At 35.8% G+C, this 23802-nt stretch overlaps 1 protein-coding gene across 1 annotated transcript in view; it reads left to right on the top strand.

Annotated features, from left to right (window-relative positions):
* LOC117338914 overlaps positions 1 to 23802 on the top strand; it is an 88673-nt gene that overhangs the window by 55169 nt on the left and 9702 nt on the right. The window contains exons 63-89 of the mRNA XM_033900277.1: positions 910 to 1448; positions 1808 to 1916; positions 2423 to 2662; positions 2890 to 3144; positions 4104 to 4355; positions 4510 to 4982; positions 5611 to 5722; positions 6518 to 6760; positions 7236 to 7631; positions 9097 to 9339; positions 9694 to 10180; positions 10838 to 11015; positions 11395 to 11485; positions 11960 to 12151; positions 12573 to 12711; positions 13316 to 13467; positions 14490 to 14724; positions 15195 to 15268; positions 15485 to 15548; positions 16043 to 16240; positions 18064 to 18163; positions 18892 to 19021; positions 19564 to 19694; positions 20119 to 20243; positions 20740 to 20907; positions 21091 to 21265; positions 22947 to 23137. Of these exons, the coding sequence (XP_033756168.1) occupies positions 910 to 1448; positions 1808 to 1916; positions 2423 to 2662; positions 2890 to 3144; positions 4104 to 4355; positions 4510 to 4982; positions 5611 to 5722; positions 6518 to 6760; positions 7236 to 7631; positions 9097 to 9339; positions 9694 to 10180; positions 10838 to 11015; positions 11395 to 11485; positions 11960 to 12151; positions 12573 to 12711; positions 13316 to 13467; positions 14490 to 14724; positions 15195 to 15268; positions 15485 to 15548; positions 16043 to 16240; positions 18064 to 18163; positions 18892 to 19021; positions 19564 to 19694; positions 20119 to 20243; positions 20740 to 20907; positions 21091 to 21265; positions 22947 to 23137 (5692 nt within the window). The remainder of the gene's footprint in view (positions 1 to 909; positions 1449 to 1807; positions 1917 to 2422; positions 2663 to 2889; positions 3145 to 4103; positions 4356 to 4509; positions 4983 to 5610; positions 5723 to 6517; positions 6761 to 7235; positions 7632 to 9096; positions 9340 to 9693; positions 10181 to 10837; positions 11016 to 11394; positions 11486 to 11959; positions 12152 to 12572; positions 12712 to 13315; positions 13468 to 14489; positions 14725 to 15194; positions 15269 to 15484; positions 15549 to 16042; positions 16241 to 18063; positions 18164 to 18891; positions 19022 to 19563; positions 19695 to 20118; positions 20244 to 20739; positions 20908 to 21090; positions 21266 to 22946; positions 23138 to 23802) is intronic.

Here is a 23802-nt window from a genome sequence, read left to right as displayed (position 1 = left end):
TTCTTGTTATCGCGATTTTTGAGAAAGTAATGAAGGGATCTTTCTTAAATTCCATATGAAGGTTTCCCTTAGTCCCTAGTTGGCATTTTGCATTTTGGGACTGATCAGAAACAACATGGCTGACAGGCAGCCATCTTGGATTTTGACAATTGAAGTTTGTTATTGCTATTTCTCAGAAAGTACTGAAGTGATCTCTCTGAAATTTCATATGTAGGTTGCCCTTTGTCCGCAGTTATGCATATTTCATTTTGGGACCAGTCGGAAAACAGCATGGCCGATAGGCAACCATCGTGGATTTTGACAATTGAAGTTTATTATCACTATTTCTCAGAAAGTACCTAAGGGATCTTTCTCAAATTTCATATGTAGGTTCCTCTTGGTCCATCGTATTGCATTTTTGGACCAATCTGAATACATTGTCGACAGACAGCCATTATCGCTTAATCTCAAATTTCATATATAAGTTCCCCTTGTTTGAAAAGTACTAGAGGGATGTTTCTCAGTTTACACAGATTAGTAAGAGGAAGGGAAAAATAGAGAAAAGATCAATCTGACATGGAACCTATAAAGATCATTCAAGGGTTGGTGCCAAGATCCCTCTGGGATCTCTTGTATTTTGGTAATTTTTCAGCCTCAGGACTATGTACAGGCGCACTCGGGTTTTGTTGGTACTTTGAACTGTAAATAATGTACATAGTATATATGCGTAAGGTATAAGAAGTAATCAAGCTGGTGCAACTATTGTGTTTTGTTTGAATAATTCTTGTAGTAACATAGCCATATGAAGAGTAGAATTCTGTACAAATTACTTTAAATTGTAACAAGAACAATTTATATAGACTGTCTGCAGAGTTCTCTAGAACAGCACCTTCTTGTCAAATTTGCTGATATTTTAAAATCTTATTACAGAATTTACAGCACTGACGAAACCGAAGGTGTGGCTCGCTGTATCAATGAATATTCTATGGCGATCCAGAGGCTTCTAATGTACCCTCAGGTTTCTCACACCCTAGCCTGTGAGGGCAAGGTTGTATTCCGTGAATGTCTGAAGAAACTGGAGCTTACGCCAGTCTCTAAGATGTATGTAATGAGCTTGGAAGCCAAGATAGCTATGGAAACTGAGAGAGACTGTGCTTACTACTTGGATGATGTGATGCTTCTTGGTATCGATATCCATAATGTGATGGACAGAGTAAAGATGGTCTTGAATGCAACTGGGTCTTACAATAATGCAACAGCCGCTTTTATTGCCCTCAGACGAAATAGCACAATTTTCCAATATGCTAACTTGACAAAGATGGAGAGTGATCTCATCACAACCATTATTGAAATAATGGCTAACATGACGTCCAAGAACATGTCAATAAATGGTCTGGAAGATTTGCCCAAGGAGGTCATGATGAACTTGGTGAATGGTGTTGTGTGGCAGTTCCGGGAAACAGTGAATGGTAGGTTGACAGGCATAGATGGTGGGACAAGTTTACAATGGGCTATGGCTTCATGTTGGTTTTTAGTCCAAATCCAAGGAATTTTAATCAAATTTCCTTGGAAATAAATATTTGGGTGATCACACATATGAACATTTTTACATTTTTGCTTTACTTTTTGTGATTTTTTTTGGTTCAGTGACCTCTAGTTGTAATATATATATACGACTGTTCTCGGGCACGTAACATTACATTGTTGCTTTACTTTTTGTGATTTTTTTTGGTTCAGTGACCTCTATTTGTAATATATATACGGCTGTTCTCGGGCACGTAACATTACATTGTTGTTTTAATTTTTGTAATTTTTGTTTTTGTTACAGTGACTTCTAGTTGTAATGTATGGATGATTTCACATCACATTACATTCGCCTACATGCAGGTCCTATCAGGAGCATTTTTCCCGTACTCTCAGTATCCAGCCATGTGCAGGTCAGAAAAATTTATATTTAAATTTGAACACCAGGTCAGAGATAAGTGTTTGAATTTCAATTAGTCTCAATTAGTCAAAGTTTGGTTATAACAATTTGTTTTAGTATGCTTTACTTTTTCACCATATATTTGCAAGGTTTACAATTAAATTTAATTTTGATAAATGTATAATTATGATACAGAATTTTTGTTTTAAATATTCGTTACTAATTTGATAATAGATGACAGTATAATAAGTTGTAGGTGATAATTGGTTTGGTTATGATTAAACACACTGGTAGATTGTGAAGTTTGAGTCAAATTAAAGTGTCTGCTCATGTAATTCTCAACCTTTTTCACCATCCTCTAATAAAACTCTAATAAATTACAGTTGCATTAGAATGAGGACAGATTTGTTTCAAGTGTCTCCATACAAATCTATACTGTGCTTATATTTTGCCCTCATTTCATCAATTTTGAGTTAGAATTACAGTTTCGCTTGTATGTTGGTATTTTCTGTTTTTCAGTAACCTGCAAACAATGTACGGGATTTTGAAACCTGAGGTTAGTAAATGCCCCATGGAATACCAGGATATGTACGCTAAAGCCCTCAACTTCCTTCATAGCGAGACAAAGGCAGTATGTGAGGAGCCTTTCATTGAGTCCACACCACCAACCACATGTAATGCTGATCTTGTCAACAGATGCCTGAAGGATGTCATGCCTTATCTGTCATCTATCGGAGCAGAACGTAAAAAGATGTGCTTGTAAGTGAAACTGTAATTAACTGAAAGATAGAATTTGGAAATCCTTATTTTAGTTTTTTAGCCGATTAAATCATTCTCCTTCTAAATCAAACAAGATTTCATGGTATTCTCAGTCCTTGACTCTTTATTGGTTCTTCTGAATGGGACATGACATTTGAAATTTACTTTGTAGAATTGATTTAATGATTTTATCGAATTAATTTTGTTAAATAAACCTATGTTTACAGGGCTGTTGAACAAGCTTCCATATGTATGTCGTATGGCCTTCGGAACTGTGATGATAGCGAGTCATTAGTTCCATTCCTCGCCTTTGAACACATCAAGTCGACAGTGTCGGAGAGCTGTCCCTATCTCACCACTGCCATGCAGTGCTATGACAACACGGATATCCTAACTGGACAAGTGCAGATTTGTAATGTAACCATGGCTAAAGACTACTGTGCTAGTCTAATCACTGGCAATACACCCCTGGACAAATGCAGGCAAGTTATTTCTTCCAGAAAAATTAAGTTGTAAGCATAATCATGTCCCCCAAATACTGTTTTTGCTCCGTTTCTTATTTCTTCCACTTTCTTCTGTCAGGGAGCTCGTTTCCGATGCTTTTCTCCAAAACTGTAGGGCGGAAATAAACAAAACTTTACACGAGTGTTCATGTATGACCTGCGGTGTGCAAGAGTATTGTTTTCATTCGATCAGTCATCTGAACCAAGGCCTCTGAATGGTCAAAATTTAAATATTACCTGATTTTGATGAAATTTTGTATAAAGGTGTAGTATGACATTGCAAACACAAGTACTATATTTATGACTGTGGGGGTTGTTTGGGGGACATACGTATTGGTCCCAGTGTCAGTAAGCACTTGTAATGCTGTAAGTTGCAATATTGCAGAGATTTTAAAATTATCATTTTCTGAATATTTTAAAATGTTGGTCATGCTGTAAAACTCTTTTTTCAGCTTCCAGCTTAAAATACAATCGCCAATATAAAAAAAGATAAAAGGGAATAATTATGTAATGAAAAAAGAAAGAAAAAACAACACAAATAGATAAATGTGTACTCACTGTCTGTCTTTTGTGGTTTGAATCTTTTAAATTATTTTGTGGATTCAAACTTTTGTGGTTTGACCATACCACAATAATATATTGGTAAAACATACAATATTTGTTGTATTATATTGGTGATTCCATAGCAACCATGAAAACAACAAAAGTCTATACTCAATGTGTCATTTTATGCTAACAGTAGATACATATGTATGATTTTTAATTTCAGTATTTTAAAAGAATATTGGCTAACAGATTTTGAATTCATTAACTTTTCATTCATTTAATTTTGATTATCTTATAAATTGCCTTTGAGTATTAAATCATGCTTAACTTAAGTTAATAATCAAATGATAAAACAGAATTTTTTATTAGATTCAAATGCTATAATTTTGCAGGAAACTTCCAGACATGATGAACTGCTTTTATCGGTACACCTCCAGCTGCAGTGCTATAGAAATGCACGACGCATATACCTACTTAAACATTATCCTGGCGGAGGATGTTGACATCTGTTACAGCGAAAGTATGGTATACCAGTACAGTCAAGTGGTCGCCTCCAATACTTGTTCACAGCCAGAAAAGTGTACGTTGGCAGATGTGAGCCTCACATGCGGACCATTGATCCCTGCAACCTTTTCATCGTGCAGGTAACTTATGATTGGTTTAATAGTATGTTTACGTAACAATAATCAATGTGAATGAATACTAAATTACTGTTGTAATGACATTTATAAATGTTTATGTTACAGTGATCATATTGTGATAATAACTGTATTATAGTATATGATGTTTATGTTACAGTGAACTTGACAGATTTAAATCCTGTCTTTCCGACATGATCAAAGGATGTAGCACAATGCATCTAGCAGTTCTGCATTCAGCATTCACTGCTCTGCTGACTGAGTCCCAGTTGGCTTGTATAGATGTCCCCGCTCTCACTTCCATGTATGATTACGAGAAGACTCTTGCCTCACCTGTCTTTGTATGTATCGACAACTACAACGGGGAGATGGCTGCAGCATTGATGAATACCACTGATGCCCACCAAGCTATATGCTCAGCATATGGTAATTTGGCTGGATGCCTTATTGGTGATAGGCCGGAAGAAGAAGCATTGTCCACCTTTGCCTTCTTTGGAACTTCTTTCAATATGACTTGGGAAATTGTTAAAGAGACCTGTTGGCCGGAAGATCAGATGAGCAATATGGATAGAAGCCGGATGGGAGCCATGTATCAGTACATGCCAGAAAGAAATATGGATGATATGCAGAAAGGTTAGTAATGTGCAACCATGTTAATTGAAACCTTGATTTTTTTTCTGTTTCTTATATATGGATAATTAAACTGACGTTTAAACACTTCTTGTTTAGCTCTAAATTCATGACCCAGGGCATAGACACATAAACGAAGAGGGGTCCACTACAAAATATTAATAATTAAATTTAGTTTAAATTCTATCGTCAATTAAAGAAAATAATAAAAAATATGGTTTATGTGGCATATACACAGTTCTAGCAAAAAGATGGGAAGTGTTATAGACAAAAGAAATTAACAGAAAAAGTCAGTCAATAATTGTTGAAGTGGACAATAATGTTTTGTGGAATATGGAAAAAAAAAACAAGAGGCAAGCTATATTTTTTTACCGTACAAAATACAAATACAAAACCTACCGTTAAGGGCTACTATAATCACTTGGTAGTTAAGTTTTTTTCAACGAAGGAAATGGCTGGGATGAAGTTTCCATTTGACACAATAAATGATATTGCCATATAGTATGACTTAATGATTCAGATAGCATGCCTCCCCTGTACCTTTGTAGTTTACAAAAGACTTGTTTTTGTAATTCTGTCAGAGAAAGATGTTTTCAAGTGTTGTTTGATGTCTGTTAAATATGTATTACAGACGGGCCAACGTGCGACATGAAAAATGCTGCCAAGTACCTGAGTTCATACTCTGTAATTGCAATGTTCAGCAGTATACTGTCAGCTGATGATAAGAAGGACTTCTGTAACCCGTATGTATGAATGATTGAGAAATGGCTTTACATAATACACTAAGTCACGCTACAGTAAATACAACAATTTATAGTATCTGTTTTCATAATGAGAGTTACCATTCTATCAATATCATTCTAAAATTTTGTTAGTAATTGAATAATTGTATCATGTACCTTCCCTGTTATCAGTGTCATTTATACACCCATTACACATGTGTAATAATGTGACCCTGGTAAATACTAGCCTCAATATACTGCTCGGTAGAGAGATCTTTTCTTTAGCTCGATCGGTTGAGCGCAAGACTAGTAAGCCAGAGGTCCCGGGTTCGATCCCTAGCAGAGGCAGCGATTTGAATTTAATTTATCATGTGCTCTGCTATAATAACACTTAGTGAGAGGTAATAACACTTAGTGAGAGCTGTAGATTCCCAGTTAATGATGTCATCGATGTCACATGTATTGTGATGTCACCAAAGAAGAGGGCAGGGAGTTAAAATATTGCCATTTTAGTTTTCATACCAGTCTGAAAAGTATGTTGCTATCAGGAATGTTTGCAAGCATAGTGTTAGGTGATAAACAGAATCCTACATTTGTTTCCATTTCATGCAAATTCTATGAAACTCATCACCAATATGTCTCTTGAGATTATATTAATAATATAAAAAGTTTTATGTGATCCATTTTAATATTACACTATTTTGTGTATAAAGTATAAAATACATTGGTGATGTATACAGGTCTCCGATAATTCCTTTCAATTAGCAGTTAACTATGTCTATGAACAAAATGAATGGTGCATGTATCTTTTTACAGGAATGGTCAGATGAACCTTATGCTACAAATGGTATACCAGTCAGCAGATAATTGCTCTGAATCCTCGAAAGGACCCCTTCATGGTCTCGGCGCTGCCATGCAAGCAGCCCATGTTTTCTCTGGAGTTTGTTCTGATGAACTATGGACATGTGACCCCACCAGTGCTCTTGACTGCGGACTTGAGGCTGGTCATGAGATCATGGCCAACCAGTCCATGGACAAACTGGAGGAAAACATTTGCAAGTATGTATTATTGGAACTCTTTGAGATATATCGGCTAATTAGAGTTTCTAAGTAATACATTATTAATTCAGTTTTCGAAAGATCAAAGTCAAATTGCAAATCTTTGACATTTCTTCACCTGGGATAAAATAAATGTAAGCAGGATTATCTTTCACATATCTGCATGTAGCATTCAAAATGCATGTGTTTTGTGTATAAGAAGTATGTACATTTATAGATTAAAATTTATTTTAGATGTACTGTGATAAGTTATGTCTATCATGCTGCATGTTGTGAACTTCAAGATCAAAGAAAGTCTTTTGCCCATTTCCATCAGCATACTTTTACTTGACAAAAAATACTGTAGCATAAAAAATACTTCTTTTGAGGTATTTCTAAGATATTTCATGTGAAAAAATCTCCAAAAGCATATTTTACACATTGCGAGAACAAGTTTAAATGTAAAAAAAAAATGGTTTTAAATTGTTTGTTTCAGAGTCTATGATGTTGCAGATGAATGTATAAAGCGTCACACTTTCGGGTGCCCAATGGAAGTAAACTGGAGAATCATGGAGAAGTTGGAGAGCTCTTTCTGCATAGGGTACAGCATGGTCAAACACTGTTCATCAGTTCGCAGGAAAATGACCAGAGACAACACCAAGATACCAAGTTGTGATGCTGACAACTGGGACGATATGGATGATAAGGATACTATGCCCAGTAAGGACAACAGGACAACAACAGCAGTTACTGACAGAAATACAACTAGGCCAATGGACCAAAAGATGATGGACGAACAGAAAGTTTGTAACCTCAGCGCTACCTTCGAATGTGTGGCCCATGTCATGATGCACCTGTACAGCCCAATGTTGGATTGTAACAGTATGCATAAGTAAGTGACACAGCTCAAGATAAATCTTTTCTTATGTGTGGCAAAATACAATCCTCTGACCATTTTAGGGCCCTGCATCAATATCATAGTTATTAGAGCAAAAGCATTTGCCTTTTCTCAACCAGTCCATAGAACCTTGTTAGATTTACCATGATATGTACCATGTAATATACCCAAGGTTTATTGCTAGATTAATTCATTGACTAAACAGCAATAGATGTTGACTTATTACAAGGCATAGGCTTAGGCTTATTCCTGAATTAATATTAATATTACAAAGGCTAAATAGCAGTAGACTTTGACTTATTACAAGGCATAGACTTAGGCTTATTGCTGCATTAATATATTACAAAGGCTAAACAGCAATAGACTTTGACTTAATACAAGGCATAGACTTAGGCTTATTGCTGGATTAATATACTACAAAGGCTAAACAGCAATAGACTTTGACTTAATACAAGGCATAGACTTAGGCTTATTGCTGCATTAATATATAACAAAGGCTAAACAGCAATAGACTTTGACTTTATACAAGGCATAGACTTAGGCTTATTCCTGAATTAATATTACTATTACAAAGGCTAAATAGCAGTAGACTTTGACTTAATACAAGGCATAGACTTAGGCTTATTGCTGGATTAATATATTACAAAGGCTAAACAGCAATAGACTTTGACTTATTACAAGGCATAGACTTAGGCTTATTGCTGGATTAATATATTACAAAGGTTAAACAGCAATAGACTTTGACTTATTACAAGGCATAGACTTAGGCTTATTGCTGCATTAATATATTACAAAGGCTAAACAGCAATAGACTTTGACTTAATACAAGGCATAGACTTAGGCTTATTGCTTGATTAATATTAATATTACAAAGGCTAAACAGCAATAGACTTTGACTTAATACAAGGCATAGACATAGGCTTATTGCTGGATTAATATATTACAAAGGATTGTAAAATAGAGGATTATTGCTGGATTAATATATTACAAAGGATTGTAAAATAGACACAAACTATCAGCACCTTTCAAACCAAATTGAGAATTAGATACAGCAAGAGACAAATGAATGTAAATGTTGATAAAACCTTTCCAATATTAGATTGGATTTCAACACAGTAACCAAACTAACTGTGTGGAAAAGTAATTTCTGTCTTGTATGTACATAACACTTGTCAGTGCTCTAGCAACTTCATTCCTTGAGGGATTGTGATCAAACTTCACACAAAGGACCATGATATCTCAGACAAGTTGAGAGTTTGGTTTTTAGAAAATATAAGTTATTTCCAAAATTCATTACAGTGTAATAACTGGCGGGTACCTGTAGGGAGCATATATTGCCTTAGCAATACTCAGTGTGCTTGTTTAGTAAAACACTCGTGTGATGGAGTCCAGTATTTAAATAGTACATCAGAATGACATTGTGATTTCAGTGTAATACAGTGTGACATTTGGTTTTCAGGGAGTACACTAAAGCCATGCTGTGTGTCGAGAAGATGGCCAGTGGGTGTGATAGTTCTACCATGATACCTGTCGAAGCTGTAGTGCGGACGGCTGTGAAAAAGACGTACGAGTTGTGTCCCCAGGTTGTCATAGTTCCATGTTATGAATCGAAACACTGTCGTATGGATGAGGCAAGGCACTGCATTGATGTCTTGACCTACTTTTCTGATATGAAGGAGATGCAGGATCAACACATCTGTCTGTAAGTAATCTACGGTTGGCTGCAGTGTAAAATTTATTGAGTATAAGTGAGTTGTGAATTTAATCATGAAATAAATATTAATTATTTTTCACATTGGAGTTAAAATTTTCTAAGCCTATACTGAGTAGAAATCTCGTTTAAACTTGTATTACTTAACACTAGTGACACACAAAGTAGTTATTTGTAGTTTAATGTTATATTATTAAAGAAATTTCCATAGTTTTTGGGTATATGACGCTGTCTATCTGGTTTCAGAGTTTGCAAGACGACTGAAATTGCTGATGTTTTCCTACATATGACAATGTTTTAAGTTCCTGTAGCTTTTTCTATATGATGATTTCTTTTTTCTGTCAGGGCTCGCGAAATGACTGAAATTTGTCTGAAGGAAAAGCTACAGCACTGCTCTGTGTTCGGAAAGACAACAATGATGGAGGCTGTCAAACATGCAACACCAAACCGACATCTTGTTTGTGAAGGTGACCTTGCAGTCTGCATTCAGAAGTTCTTTTACAACACCATCGGTGTAATCACTGGAGATGTGATGATGGCTCATATGGCACGCATCCGAGGCAAGATCGCCAGCGAAGTGACCAGTCATTTCATGGACCACCCATACATGGTTGGACTATCAGAAATCAACAGGAGGGTCGAGATGAATTTAGCGAATATGTCCAGTGAAATTAGGGATGCACTATCAGGTAATGCCAACTCGTCAATGATGCCAAATATGGATATGGGGACAGCTGCCGATAATTATCTCATGGATGGTATGACCTACATGTGGAATATGATAACTGGAGGCATGAACGAGGACTACCAAACCAACCACGCCAAGGCCAAGGTAAATTAAAGTGTCGGCAGATTAATTTTTCTTAGTGTGTACAGAGTTGTAAATATGTGCTTATTTGTAGTTTGTATCAATGAATTGGGATCCATGGTTCTTAGCATCCTACCAGTGAATCAGGGGAGTTTGGCTATCCTCTCAGTCCATCCTGTACGTGTGTAACACCAAAGATTTTCAGTGAGCTATAGCTCCAATCCTTGAGGGATTTTGATAAAACTTCACACAATGATGTAAAACCATAATGTCTTGGACAAGTTCGAGTTTCAGAATTTTTGAATCAAGGTCAAGGTCATTGTATTTAGTGGGGGTCAGTAGGGGACATGTATTGCTTTAGCAATACCTAGTATATGCTTGTTGAACATGGTCCAGACGGTTTGATTGGTTTGACTAAGAGTAATTTGCCTGTGCTCTCGCTTGCCATTCACTTTTTCATCATTAACAAAGATGATTCCTTATGGAAATAAAGGCCCCTTTTGCTACATTTGTAAAAGTCTCCTTATCAAGAACTTAAAATTGAAAAATAAGTAAATAAAGAAATAAAAATCTTAAAATAAAAAAAATGTGCCTTTATTATGAAATAAGGATGGACCTAGTGATTTTATGCTGCTTTTATTTTTGTGACCATGTTTTCATTGAAACAATTTTTGTGACCAGGTTCTACAATGTGCAGCTATTCGTGAATCATTTGAGTGCATGGGTGCTGAAATGCATGCAGAAAGTTGGGGTTACCTGTCAACTGCACAGGCAACCTTTGTAGGACAAAACATGTGGCAGGTGTACGAAATCTCTAAGGTCATGTGTCGGGAAGATACAACCTGCGTTTTCTTGAATGGTAAGTTTAGTCAAGGCACAAAATTTTAAGAAGATCCATTTGTAATCACCATTCTTAAAAACCTAGAAGACAAATGATATTTTGAAGCTATAATTTCCTACAATTGTCACTCAAACACCATTATTCATTGATTGTAAACTCTGAAATTTGTAAGGTATGTTATGGAGTCGTAGCATTAATTATGCAGCTGTTGTAGGATTAATTATGCAGCCATTGTAGGATTAATTATGCAGATATTGGAGGATTAATTACCCAGCCGGATTTGTTAATGTTGACTACTGAAAGAAGATTATGAACTTTGTGAAATATTTCATTATGCTGGCTCTTTGACTGAAATTTTAAGCATGGTGAATTATTTAAGTATGTTGACTATTGACAGAGGCGGAGTCCTGCCAGGTACTTCCTGCTTTGTGGATGACAATGTCTGCTGTAGGACAGGTGATGGAAACCAACAATGCAGCGTTCTGCAGGTAAAAGCTCATTGTGGCACCTGTAAATTTAATTCCATTTTGCTAAGAAAGAAATGTACAAATCTCCTTCCTTACTTTACCTGGAGACCTTCTACTAAGCTTTCATAGAACAGAGTTATCATACATGATACAACTGTTCGTACAAATTATGTCTCTCTTGAATTTTCTGCCATCAATGTCTCCTCTTACTAGAACTTCCTGCATGTATTTTTATGGTTCCCATCACAAAATGGTGGAAGGCCATACAAATTAGTAATGCTTGATATTCTAGGCTAATGTTAATTCACTTATATATAATATGACTTGGCTGTTCCTGCTCAGTCAGTGATGGATTCAATATAAGAATTGAGCTCGAGAAGACAATGAAGACTTGGCTGTTCTTGCTCAATCTATGATGCAGTATGGATTCAATATTATATCCGATAGAATAACGAACAATTTAATTACAAATATTTCATATTTTGAAATTTTCAGTCATTTGCCATACCTGATGTCAAACATCACTTCCCTGACTTCGAGCTGTTCAGATGAAGTGGGTCAGCACTTCAAAGCCATGTTGGAATTCCAGAGGGAAGCCAGGGAGGCTATCTGCCAGCTACCATCTTCCTGCAAAGTGGACGAGGCTGTTCAATGCCTGGGGACCCTTAACCAGGCCAACTTCTGCGCGTAAGTTCAACATAAAAATATTATAGATAACCTTACTCTGTCCTAGTTCCCCTAGGGAGATTAGATGTAAAACTAAACATATACTTATTCAATTGGAACACAAACAGTCATTTGAAAATTTTTGAAGACATTTATTGCCATTGTCAAGCAAAGAGTGCCAATGAGTTGAGCCATGATGACTTTTCACTGTTCGGCTATTGGAAGAAAGTCCTAAACAACAGACTTTGCTGTTGTGTTGAAGATTATAATCATCTTTCCAAATTATAATTATATCAGACAGATGAATCTGATCCCGACCATTGTTAATTTGATTAGTCCAGAGACTAAAATGTACCGAAGATCTGGTTCCAAAAATGAAGTTTGTCAATATGATAAATCAATTCAATGTTCCTCTGAAATATGATGTGTTCCTTTCTTCCAGGGAGTATGAGAATGTTAAGGGTTGTATGACCACTGCATTGAAGGGTTGTTCCGTCCTCATCCAGGCTAACTTGACTGGTGAACTGGCAAAGATGGAGGGATCCTATGGCCAGTCTTGTGTAAAGATGCCAAGTTTCAATGTAAGAAGATCACAAGTATAACACAGTCTGATATTGTTGATCAGAAAAATGATTAAGCATTTTACAGTGTAGTGTATCTTTGGTAACCCAAAAACATGGTACTGTAAACATGGAAATTTGTGTGAGGAGAATTCTAGGTAGTCCTTTTGATCGCAAAAATTCCCCCAACTGAGGGACCTGTTTTCCTAGATATTAAAGAATTACACCCCCCCCCCCCCCCTTTTTTTTTTTTTAAAGATGTACCAACATTACACTCAATGAAAGATCCCTTCAAAGTGTTTTTTTTTTTTTGTTATTTTGTGAAAATATTCTCTATATTTAACAAAATTTCTTCGAAGATGTTAATGCTGCAAAAATGTTGCATTTTGAGGATTTGTCAATCGTCAACATAAATGACATCAAAGTATTACTTGACTATAAAAGTATAATGATTAGAAGCTATCGGGACAAAAATAACAGTACAGTATTCAACTATTAAGTATTTTAAAATCAGATTTACTGAATTTAAAAAACTCTGTAGAGTGTGTGAGATTAGTTCATAGATTGTACTGTGTATGAAGTTTCTACAAGAAGTGGAGAAATATGTTTATTTAAAACATTTCAGGTGACTGACCAAAGCCGTCCAATCAGAGTAGAGGAAGGAAGCATGAATACGACAAACCTCTGGGTGATGATGAATGAAGCACCAAACTGCGGAGCAGACTGCTACATCAAGGTCCAAGTGACATTATCAGAAGATGCTAGCTCTACTGCTAAGTGAGTCTCTATAGTATCAGCTACACCACTGCTCATCACCAATATGTTAAAACGGCACCCACGGTATAGAAATGTGTTTAATTCACACCAGCAATTGAATAGCAATAAGTGTCCTAATAATGATCGCTTATTAGACATAAAGCTGTGTACCAAATACCAGAGGGGTGTAATCAATTTAAAAGAAAAATGAAGCTAAAACTTTTTTGAAACTGGTAATAGAAAAGAGTAGGTATCTTTTGATATTGTATAGAACTATACAACAGCCTATTTTCAATTTATCGTAATAACTCTTAGTCAAATATCTTGATTAACAGTTTTAGATGGATGTAGTGATGCATTAAACATTAATATGTATGCCACACAATCAGATGTGACCACACAACAGTCATAAATCTTCTTCTATTTTCATTGTTGAGATAACTTACCCGTTTCCTGCATGTTTTGCAAGTAAGGGCCTAGTATGATTGAATAAGATGGAAATATATTTGAATAGACTGGACGAATGTCTATTAAATGTGTATCTCTTCTACTTTTAATTCTCAGGAATTGTTAAAAAATTCTGTAGTCTTACCATTGTGCCCTCAAGCTAGACCATGTACCGATGCATACTTTATGCAATTTATTTTCTATTACTTTTATGATAGCCATATAGTAAAATAATAATTCAAACTTCAGAGACTTTGAAAAGTGATTTGATAGCAAACAATAGTGGGCTTTGGGCTTTTCCAGAAAAAACTTCTACCCCAACCCAGGACTTCAGGTTTGGTTAAGGGATACCACTTATAGAATTAAGTTAATAAATTACATAGAAGTAATAGGAAGGCAATCCAACCATGGATAGAAGTGATTTATTGTGTCCTTGGGTTTGGTAGATATTTTAATGGAATAGTCCTTAGATACAATGTCCGAACTGCAGCTCAGTTGGCATATATAGTGCTGCCATGTATTTTGCTTGTAAAAGGTAGTTCAGTGTTGATTTTGGAATATTCCTTTTAACATTGATTTTGTGTGCGGCTGTCCAGATGTGCTGATAATACTGCCATTCCCCAAGTGTTGGTGGCCCAGGCTGAAGACGCTACTAGCACCAGCTGTAGTATGACCTTCACAGATGCCAACTATCAAGCCCCTCAAGTGGTGCCCATCATTCCCATCGCTGACCTTATTCAGGATGGCACACACTATGTCACAGCTAAATTGACTGCATCCAAGTTTGTGAACGGAGTGGTTGTCAAACAAGCGCAGATTGCAGAATACCAGGTAGGCTGATAATGTAGGGCTGATCAAGTAAAGGAACATATTCTTTAGCTGTTTCTCAAAATGCTGACATGCAAAACATCCGCAATAAAAAAACAAAAGCAAAAAAACCCGCCAAAACCACAAACTTTTCTGCAAGGAAATAGATATTTAAAATTATATAATGTATTAAAGATGGGGGAATGACGACATGTTTCCTCTTCATCTGTTTTGTACGTACATAAAGCCAGAGTTTGTCAGATCTCGTGGCATCATTCCTTGAGGGATTTTGGTCTTCACACAGTGATAAAGGACCATAATATCTTGAAGAAGTTCTAGTTTTGGATATTTTGGGTCAAGGTCACTTACTATTTTAGTGGCGGCTGGTAGGGGACAAGTAATACCCAGCATGCTTGTTCTTGATGATAAGTTATACCAAGAAAAGTAATGTATTTAGGTCACCCTAAAGCTTAACTTTTGATTTTCTTTTACAGATTGTTGTCTCCAACAACGACCAGTACAGTGCATGTATGGTCTCAGGGGATTCTGTGCGATCATTTGATGGATTGTACGTATTTTTTAGTTCTGTTCAAATATAATCATGTCCATCAAATTAGTTATTGGTGATGTCAACAATTGGTAAAAATGATTAACATACTTTAAGTAAACATTTGATCATGAATTGTTTAAAGAATGAAAATGCACAAAAACACTTTTTTTATTGTTTGAATTTTTTATTACTGGTTATCCGTGAGTGATATATTGAATTCTTTTTCATTTGCAGAAGCCACGGAAACTACTTCCAAGGGTTGTTTTTAATGTACAAGCACAGCTCATTGCCTCAGAAGGTATGCTAATGTACCGTTAAGTCTGGTTTATACACTGAGGATCTTGCAAGTGGCTATGTCATATACAATTTAATGTCTTCAATAAATTCATTGTAACTCGGCCATGAGTGTAGGATCTGTTTACCACACAATTCATATTTGATATTCATTTTGATATGTTGAAATTCTCAAAATCAAATAAATTTGCAAATCGAGTATAGAATTTGTAAAACTTGTCCTGATGATGGCCGCCTAGTGGCTGAAACATGTCAACGATGTCTAGACCACAATAAAAAAGATGACCACTCTTAGATATTCAGAAGCCATTATTTCTATTATGTTAACCACATAGTAAGAATCTCTATTGAATACCACCAGGTATCCATCTGAGAAGATTATCGCTATTTGAAGTGATAGTAGTGTTGGTTCTCCTAGCTTTTTTAGTTTCTGATTTGAGTTGCATATTATGTATGTAAATATCATCTTTAAATACATGAATCTTTGGTATTTTGTAGGTATATGTGATGAAGCAGAGGAGTCTGAATAAGTTTGGAACAGAAACATGTGCAGTGGTTGTCACATCTGAGGATGATGTATTCATCCTTGACCGCTGCCGAGATAAAAATGGAAATTACGCTAACACTCAGCAGCTGTACCAAACAGGAACTTTACATACTGATACAGAAGTTTACTTCAGGGGAAACAAATACACGGTAAGACCATTACTTCATGGGAGACAAATTCATGGTAAAACCATTAATTCATGGGAGACAAATACACAGTTAGAACATTACTTCATGGGAGACAAATTCATGGTAAGACCATTAATTCATGGGAGACAAATACACGGTAACACCATTAATTCATGGGAGACGAATTCACGGTAAGACCATTAATTCATGGGAGACAAATTCACAGTAAGTCCATTAATTCATGGGAGACAGTCACGGTAAGACCATTAATTCATGGGAGACAAATACACGGTAAGTCCATTAATTCATGGGAGACAAATTCATGGTAAGTCCATTAATTCATGGGAGACAAAGTCACGGTAAAACCATTAATTCATGGGAGACAAATTCACAGTAAGTCCATTAATTCATGGGAGACAAATTCATATAGTAAGACCATTAATTCATGGGAGACAAATTCATGGTAAAACCATTAATTCATGGGAGACAAATACACGGTAAGACCATTAATTCATGGGAGACAAATTCACAGTAAGTCCGTTAATTCATGGGAGACAAATTCATGGTAAAACCATTAATTCATGGGAGACAAAGTCACGGTAAAACCATTAATTCATGGGAGACAAATACACGGTAAGACCATTAATTCATGGGAGACAAATTCACAGTAAGTCCATTAATTCATGGGAGACAAATTCACAGTTAGTCCATTAATTCATGGGAGACAAATTCATATAGTAAGACCATTAATTCATGGGAGACAAATTCACAGTAAGTCCATTAATTCATGGGAGACAAATTCACGGTAAGACCATTAATTCATTGGAGACAAATTCACAGTAAGTCCATTAATTCATGGGAGACAAAGTCACGGTAAGTCCATTAATTCATGGGAGACAAATTCACAGTAAGTCCATTAATTCATGGGAGACAAATTCACAGTAAGTCCATTAATTCATGGGAGACAAATTCATATAGTAAGACCATTAATTCATGGGAGACAAATTCACAGTAAGTCCATTAATTCATGGGAGACAAATTCATGGTAAAACCATTAATTCATGGGAGACAAAGTCACGGTAAAACCATTAATTCATGGGAGACAAATACACGGTAAGACCATTAATTCATGGGAGACAAATTCACAGTAAGTCCATTAATTCATGGGAGACAAAGTCACGGTAAGTCCATTAATTAATGGGAGACAAATTCACAGTAAGTCCATTAATTCATGGGAGACAAATTCATATAGTAAGACCATTAATTCATGGGAGACAAATTCACAGTAAGTCCATTAATTCATGGGAGACAAATTCATATAGTAAGACCATTAATTCATGGGAGACAAATTCATATAGTAAGACCATTAATTCATGGGAGACAAATTCACGGTAACACCATTAATTCATGGGAGACAAATTCATATAGTAAGACCATTGTGATGCATTCTAAGCATTTCAATAAGAAAGTTCCCTAAATAGAAGCACAAAATCTATTAAGTCAGGATTATTGAGGTCAATTTAATCGATGGAGATTTTTCTTGTGAAGTACAAGTTGATATAGACAAAATAAGGGAGAGTACTCAAGTTTTCAGTATTATTGATACAGTCACTGTTCTCAGTATTTTGGAAATATTTCCCCCTGTATAAAATTATGCCTATATCAGATTTTGTCAGAACAAGTGTTTTAAAAGTCATTTCCACTTAGGTGATTTATGAGTAGATTATGCAGTTGAAAGAAATGATTAAGAGAAAGATAATGACTTTTTGACATCAACAGAACTGATGGTATAATGTGATAGGTAATAAGAGTCAAGTTTTGATTTACACTACATATTTCCACAGGTGAGATTCCCGTCCGGTACTTCGGTGACCATTCGTGACAGAACGACATCTCTAGAAGTCCTCGTCCATGCGTCACCATTTGACATGGGTCACACTGAAGGTATGGCTTATGTTCTATGCACCCATACATATATCATCATGTTTAATACTATCATCAACCTTGCAAATAATTGTTAAAAGTAGTCACAATCCAGCCCCATACCATCATCAATAGGCTTCATCGATCCCCATAACTATTAAAAATCCTACATCAAACCTGATGCCAGGAAACTCTTCAAGCTTTATGCATCAACCCTTAAAAAGACTTAACTGTCAGCCGCGTATAGAGTCTCCTGCCAGCATTAAGTCCCAAAAACCTTATAGAGAGTCTCCTGCCAGCATTAAGTCCCAAAATCCTTATAGAGAGTCTCCTGTCAGCATTAATTAAGTCCCAAAATCCTTATAGAGAGTCTCCTGTCAGCCTCGTGTTCCATAACCCTTATACAGAGTCTCCTGCCAGCATTAAGTCCCAAAACTCTTATAGAGAGTCTCCAGTCAGCCTCGTAATGGAGAATTGAATGTTATGTACAATAATTGAATATTATGTACAGTAATTGAATGTTGTACTGTAATTGAATGTTGTACTGTAATTGAAGTTTATGTACAGTAATTGAAGTTTATGTACAGTAATTGAATGTTATGTATAGTAATTGAATGGTATGTACTTTAATTGAATGTTATGTACAGTAATTGAATGTTATGTACTGTAATTGAATGTTAGGTTCAATGTAAGATAGTTATAATTCTAAAATATAATTTACATTTATGAAAGTTATCTTCTGTTTAAAGGTTTATGTGGTGTTTATGATGGTATGACTGCCAATGACTTGACCCTACCCAATGGACGAGCTATTGCTATCCAAGAATCTGTTACAAGTGTTCCATTCGGAACATCTGAAGCCTTTGACAGGCAATGGAGGTAAGCATCCTTGGTGCCTTATACATTTGTTATATAAGAATCATCAACAGAATAACTTTCAAAATATCTTAATACAATGTATATATTCTATAGAAAATATATACAATGTCTCGAGTAATCCTGAAACTCCATATACAGTCAAACCTGCCTTAGTAACCACCTGAATTAAGCTTCTCCATTTATATGTGACCATATTTCCCCCTCCTAATGTAAGTAATACAGGTTACCTAAACCTTGATAAAGAGGGCACATGTCATATGTGAATTTTTTTTTCATTTCCTGCCTTGAAAGGTCAAATGACATTTTTGACTGTACATATACTAAATGATGTCCTGTTATTACATCTACACATATTGAACAGAATCTGGATATTCCATCCACACATATTAAACAGAATCCAGATATTCCATCCATACACATTGATAATTCATTACAACCAATTCAGTTACAAATTAAATATTTCCTGTTAGTTTTCTGATACAAATGTCTCTTGTGAAATGTATTACAGCTGATATCATGGCCATTTCATTTTTAATCCCTAGTTCAACTACAGCTGATATTTTTGAGCCGACCTCACAATTCCCAATGTACAGCTTCTGTCCATGTGCCACAAATTCAGACTCATGCATCAGCCGAAACACCATCGTGGAAACTTGTGCCTCTCCTTTATCAGGTAGGTTTAAACACATCAATACCCATGGTTCATACAGACAATGTGAAGTGCTGGAATTCTGGGTCATTGCTGGAAAAGTGCTAGAATTTACTCTCTAGTGCCGGAAAAGTATTGTAATTCATACTTGCTGTAAACATGCTTATGAAAAATTAAACAGAGATATTTACCTCAATTTTCGATAATGTCCAGATTGTGACGTTTGGTTATTTATTACAGGCACAGTCTTTTGAGCGCTTTACTTACGCTGAAATTTATTATTTTGATGATGTTGAAGACAAAAATAACCTCAATTCAAGAGGGTTTATTTTATTTGTGGGCAGGTGCTTATTTGACTAGAATGTATCTACATTTCTGTAGAGACAGCCCATGTTGACAATCCAGTGTTAGTATGAGACTATAATGCAATGTTTGTGCTGTGTTGTAGGTACTGACATCACCCCAGCACTAATCAGTGGTGCCGTCGTTGTTGTCAGTGGATGTGAGAGGAAGAAGAGACAGGCAGGAGGAATATTTGATGATGTTGAGATTGACCCAACATACGACGACACCTGTATGTAACTTGTATATGTTTCAATTTATATGAGAATTTTCCCAGTGAAATATTAAAGTTATTAACATGATAAGAAGGTCAATTTCCAGATACAAATGATGGTTCGGAGAACCTTTGAATTTATTTTCACACTTTGTCACTTTAGAATTGTTTGAGCTTTGTTTGATTTATGATTTGATATATCAGAATTTCAGTAACAAAGCATTAGAGATTTATTTAATCTGTAATACAGAGTTTGATTCAGATGAGGGTATATTTGACTTATTATATAATACTTAATTGTGATAGGAAATATAAACGTAACCTCCTGCAGTAAAACATATATCATGAATTATAAATAAATAAATTGAAATTTATTAATTACTTGACGATATAAGTTTACTGAGGAATTGATCAAGTTTAAAGCTAATCATTATTTGAAAATCACCTTGTGAAAGAGATATACTTCAATGTATTGAATTAGTAATATTCTAATGTGTACTTTACATATTACAGATCACTGTTCCTACATGGGACCCCCCAAGAAACATCACATTTGATGTAGCCACAGCATACTGCCAACAGGAAGTTGCCAATGCGCAGGTTGTTAACCTTTGTCAGCAGATTCCTGGGTTTGAAATACCTGTAGACACAGCAGTTGGGGAGTGCATGAACAAAATCCTGGTAAGTCAAAGTGTTATCAAAGCTTTTGGTCTGTACCCTGATACGTTATCAAAATTTTATCATAATGGTAGTTTTTGTCTGTCACGAAAAATTTGGTGTGAAAATTAGCCTTTATGACTCACTAAGCTAATCAGGATTTGAACTGACACAAGGTTTTTAACCTGTAAATATATATTTTTTCAGACTACTGATACCACAGTAGGTGCTACGTCCATTCTTGCTGTGTATGTTGGAGACTGCGAGTCTGAAGCCAGACTTCTGCTCAGTTCTGCAGACCCCGCATTGGTACAACTCGCTGGAAGTATCCTTAATACTGTCTGTCCCAATGACTGCAATAATCATGGAAACTGTAATGCAGGTAGGAAAAGCTTCATTTCAGCATCTGATCAACTGTGATTTCATGGGGCAAATATTTTGTGGTTGCACCTCAATCACAATAAGTTTGCAGATTTTTAATTTCACCCCACACTGCGTTTTCAAAATTTAGCAATAACAGGTAAACTCTTTTGTGTATACAGAGCAACCCGCTTATTTGCATAGCCCTTTTTCCATGACAAAATATGCAAATAACCGGAGTATTCGTATAGGCGGAGTTGGGTTTTGGCCCCTCTTATACACATGTAGATCGTCAGGTCGGTACTCAATATGGGCGCTATATGATTGTTTACGTTATTTGCATTAAAAATATATTTAAAAAAAAAAAAATTATTTAAAATATAAGAGTAAATACGAAAAACATGGGTTGTTATTCTTTGTAAATGTACAAATATTTGCATACACTTCATCGTTTACTACTCGTCACTCCGAGTCTCTGGGTCCGGTATCGGTCATACACGCGTGGGTTGGCACTACGATGTACAATGTCATCGTTTCAATTAACATTCATTATCGTCTCGAGATGCGTTGTGTTCCTGCTATGAGTATATTAGTTGTTTGATCATAGATGATGAACTGCTGAAGCAATAGACTGTCTTAAATGACCGTGACATGTGTATTGTCGTTTGGGTTTGTTTTGGAAAATGGCGCACACACAGAAAGAGTTGTCGTTCATTACACATATGCCCCCACAATGCAACGCGCCTAGTAAACAATCATGGCGATCGCAACCTGCCTCAGCGAGTGTTCAAGTGCACAGAACACAGGTTTGGATCGATGCTATAATAAATAAACAAATCTCATCAAAAGATGAGGCATATAGATATTTTATACAGTGATTCTTCTGCACAATGCTACTGATATGGTCTAAATAATAATGTCGATATCGATGCATCGAACGTAACCTGTAATGACGAAGTGTGAACCAATGATAAGATAACGTTGTACATCGTGTCGAATCAATAATGTAAGTTAAAACACATTTCATCAAACTTTTATTACGGGAAAATCACAAAAATACCCTAAAATCAATTAAAATTTTTCGATTTTTTGGAATTTTTATATGCATATAAGCGGGAGTCGGTGTTTTAGTCGATGCAAATACACGGGATTGAAATACAAAGATAAAGAAGAAGAAAATCGGGACCTGAGAATTTTATGCAAATAAGCGGGATATTCAAATAACCGATATGCAAATAAGTGGGCTCCTCTGTATATACTCAGTATTCCTGGGTATCTATTTTCATGCTATATTTAATGACCGCAATTCCAGATGTTGACAAATTAAATCCTTGTAGATACAGTATTTGAAAGCGAGATTAACTTGCTTTTCAGTAGCCTTACTTGAATTGATTCCAGAGTTCAATATACAAAATATTGTTAAAATGAGTTTATTTGTATAATGTTATCATTCAGTGTTTTCCCTGTCTATATAATTGGGTCTATCTTTAGGCCCATTTCTAATTGTATATGTTGCATATCTATCCCAAATGAAATCCTAAAAAATTACAAAATGGGGTGACACAAAATCCATGAACAGTTTATTGCTCATTCCACTTCTGCAATCCCAATTTCCACCAGGTGAAAACTTTCCAAAATGTCCAGGACAAAAACTGGTATTACCTAGAGCTGGATGGCCAATGTTCATTTTTATATATTCACAGGTGTTTGCCAGTGTTACCAGAACTGGCTTGGCGATGACTGTTCTATAGATGAGAACCAACCTCCTGTTGTTTCGAGTGTGGAGAATAATGGGTTATGTCCCCTTGGAAGCTCTGACTGTGCTGTGATCACTGTTCTTGGTAACAACTTCAGCAACCAGAAACAGGAGTCTTGCCACTTCCAGGCTCTCAATGTATGTATAATGGATATGTCGGTATGATATGATACCCCACTTTGCAAAACTTTATCCTCTAGCTTGGTTACACAGATCTTTTACTTCTATCATGGTATTAGGCCACATTGACCTACATTTTGTGATTCATGAATTATGATATCAAATTTATTCAAACCATAGTTACGTCATATAGATCAATGTGATGAAGGTCAAGGTCACAGATTTGGCTTTTCAGCTATTTACGTTATACCTTGTAATGGCCCAAATAAATATTATCTGTATGAATGTTTTTAGCGAACAAGACAACCATAAAACTTTATTTTGTATTACCATTCATTCTTAGTAATTTGGACAGTCAATCAAAGCAGTCATTATGAAATATGACCTTGTATGGCCATTATAGTATTTTGGGTAGCCAATCAAAGCAGTAGTTACAAAGTGAACATTTATCTTTTTTGCTTACCGGGATGAAGTCCAGGGGAGTTATAGCTATACCCGACTGTGAGCATCTGTAGACAGCTGGTATAAAGTTTTTATAAAACTGTGTTGCGTCAATACTAATGAGGATACAGCTTATGTATGTGTATTTCTTGTGACAAAACATTTCCATTGGTGCTACATTTGTGAACCAGCTGACCTTTAATGTGACCTTTGCCTCACTTTTAAAAAAAACTCTGAACTCT

Source organism: Pecten maximus, chromosome 12, assembly GCF_902652985.1.
Source record: "Pecten maximus chromosome 12, xPecMax1.1, whole genome shotgun sequence".
Classification (NCBI taxonomy): Eukaryota; Metazoa; Mollusca; class Bivalvia; order Pectinida; family Pectinidae; genus Pecten; species Pecten maximus.
This window is presented reverse-complemented; position numbering and strand designations above follow the sequence as displayed.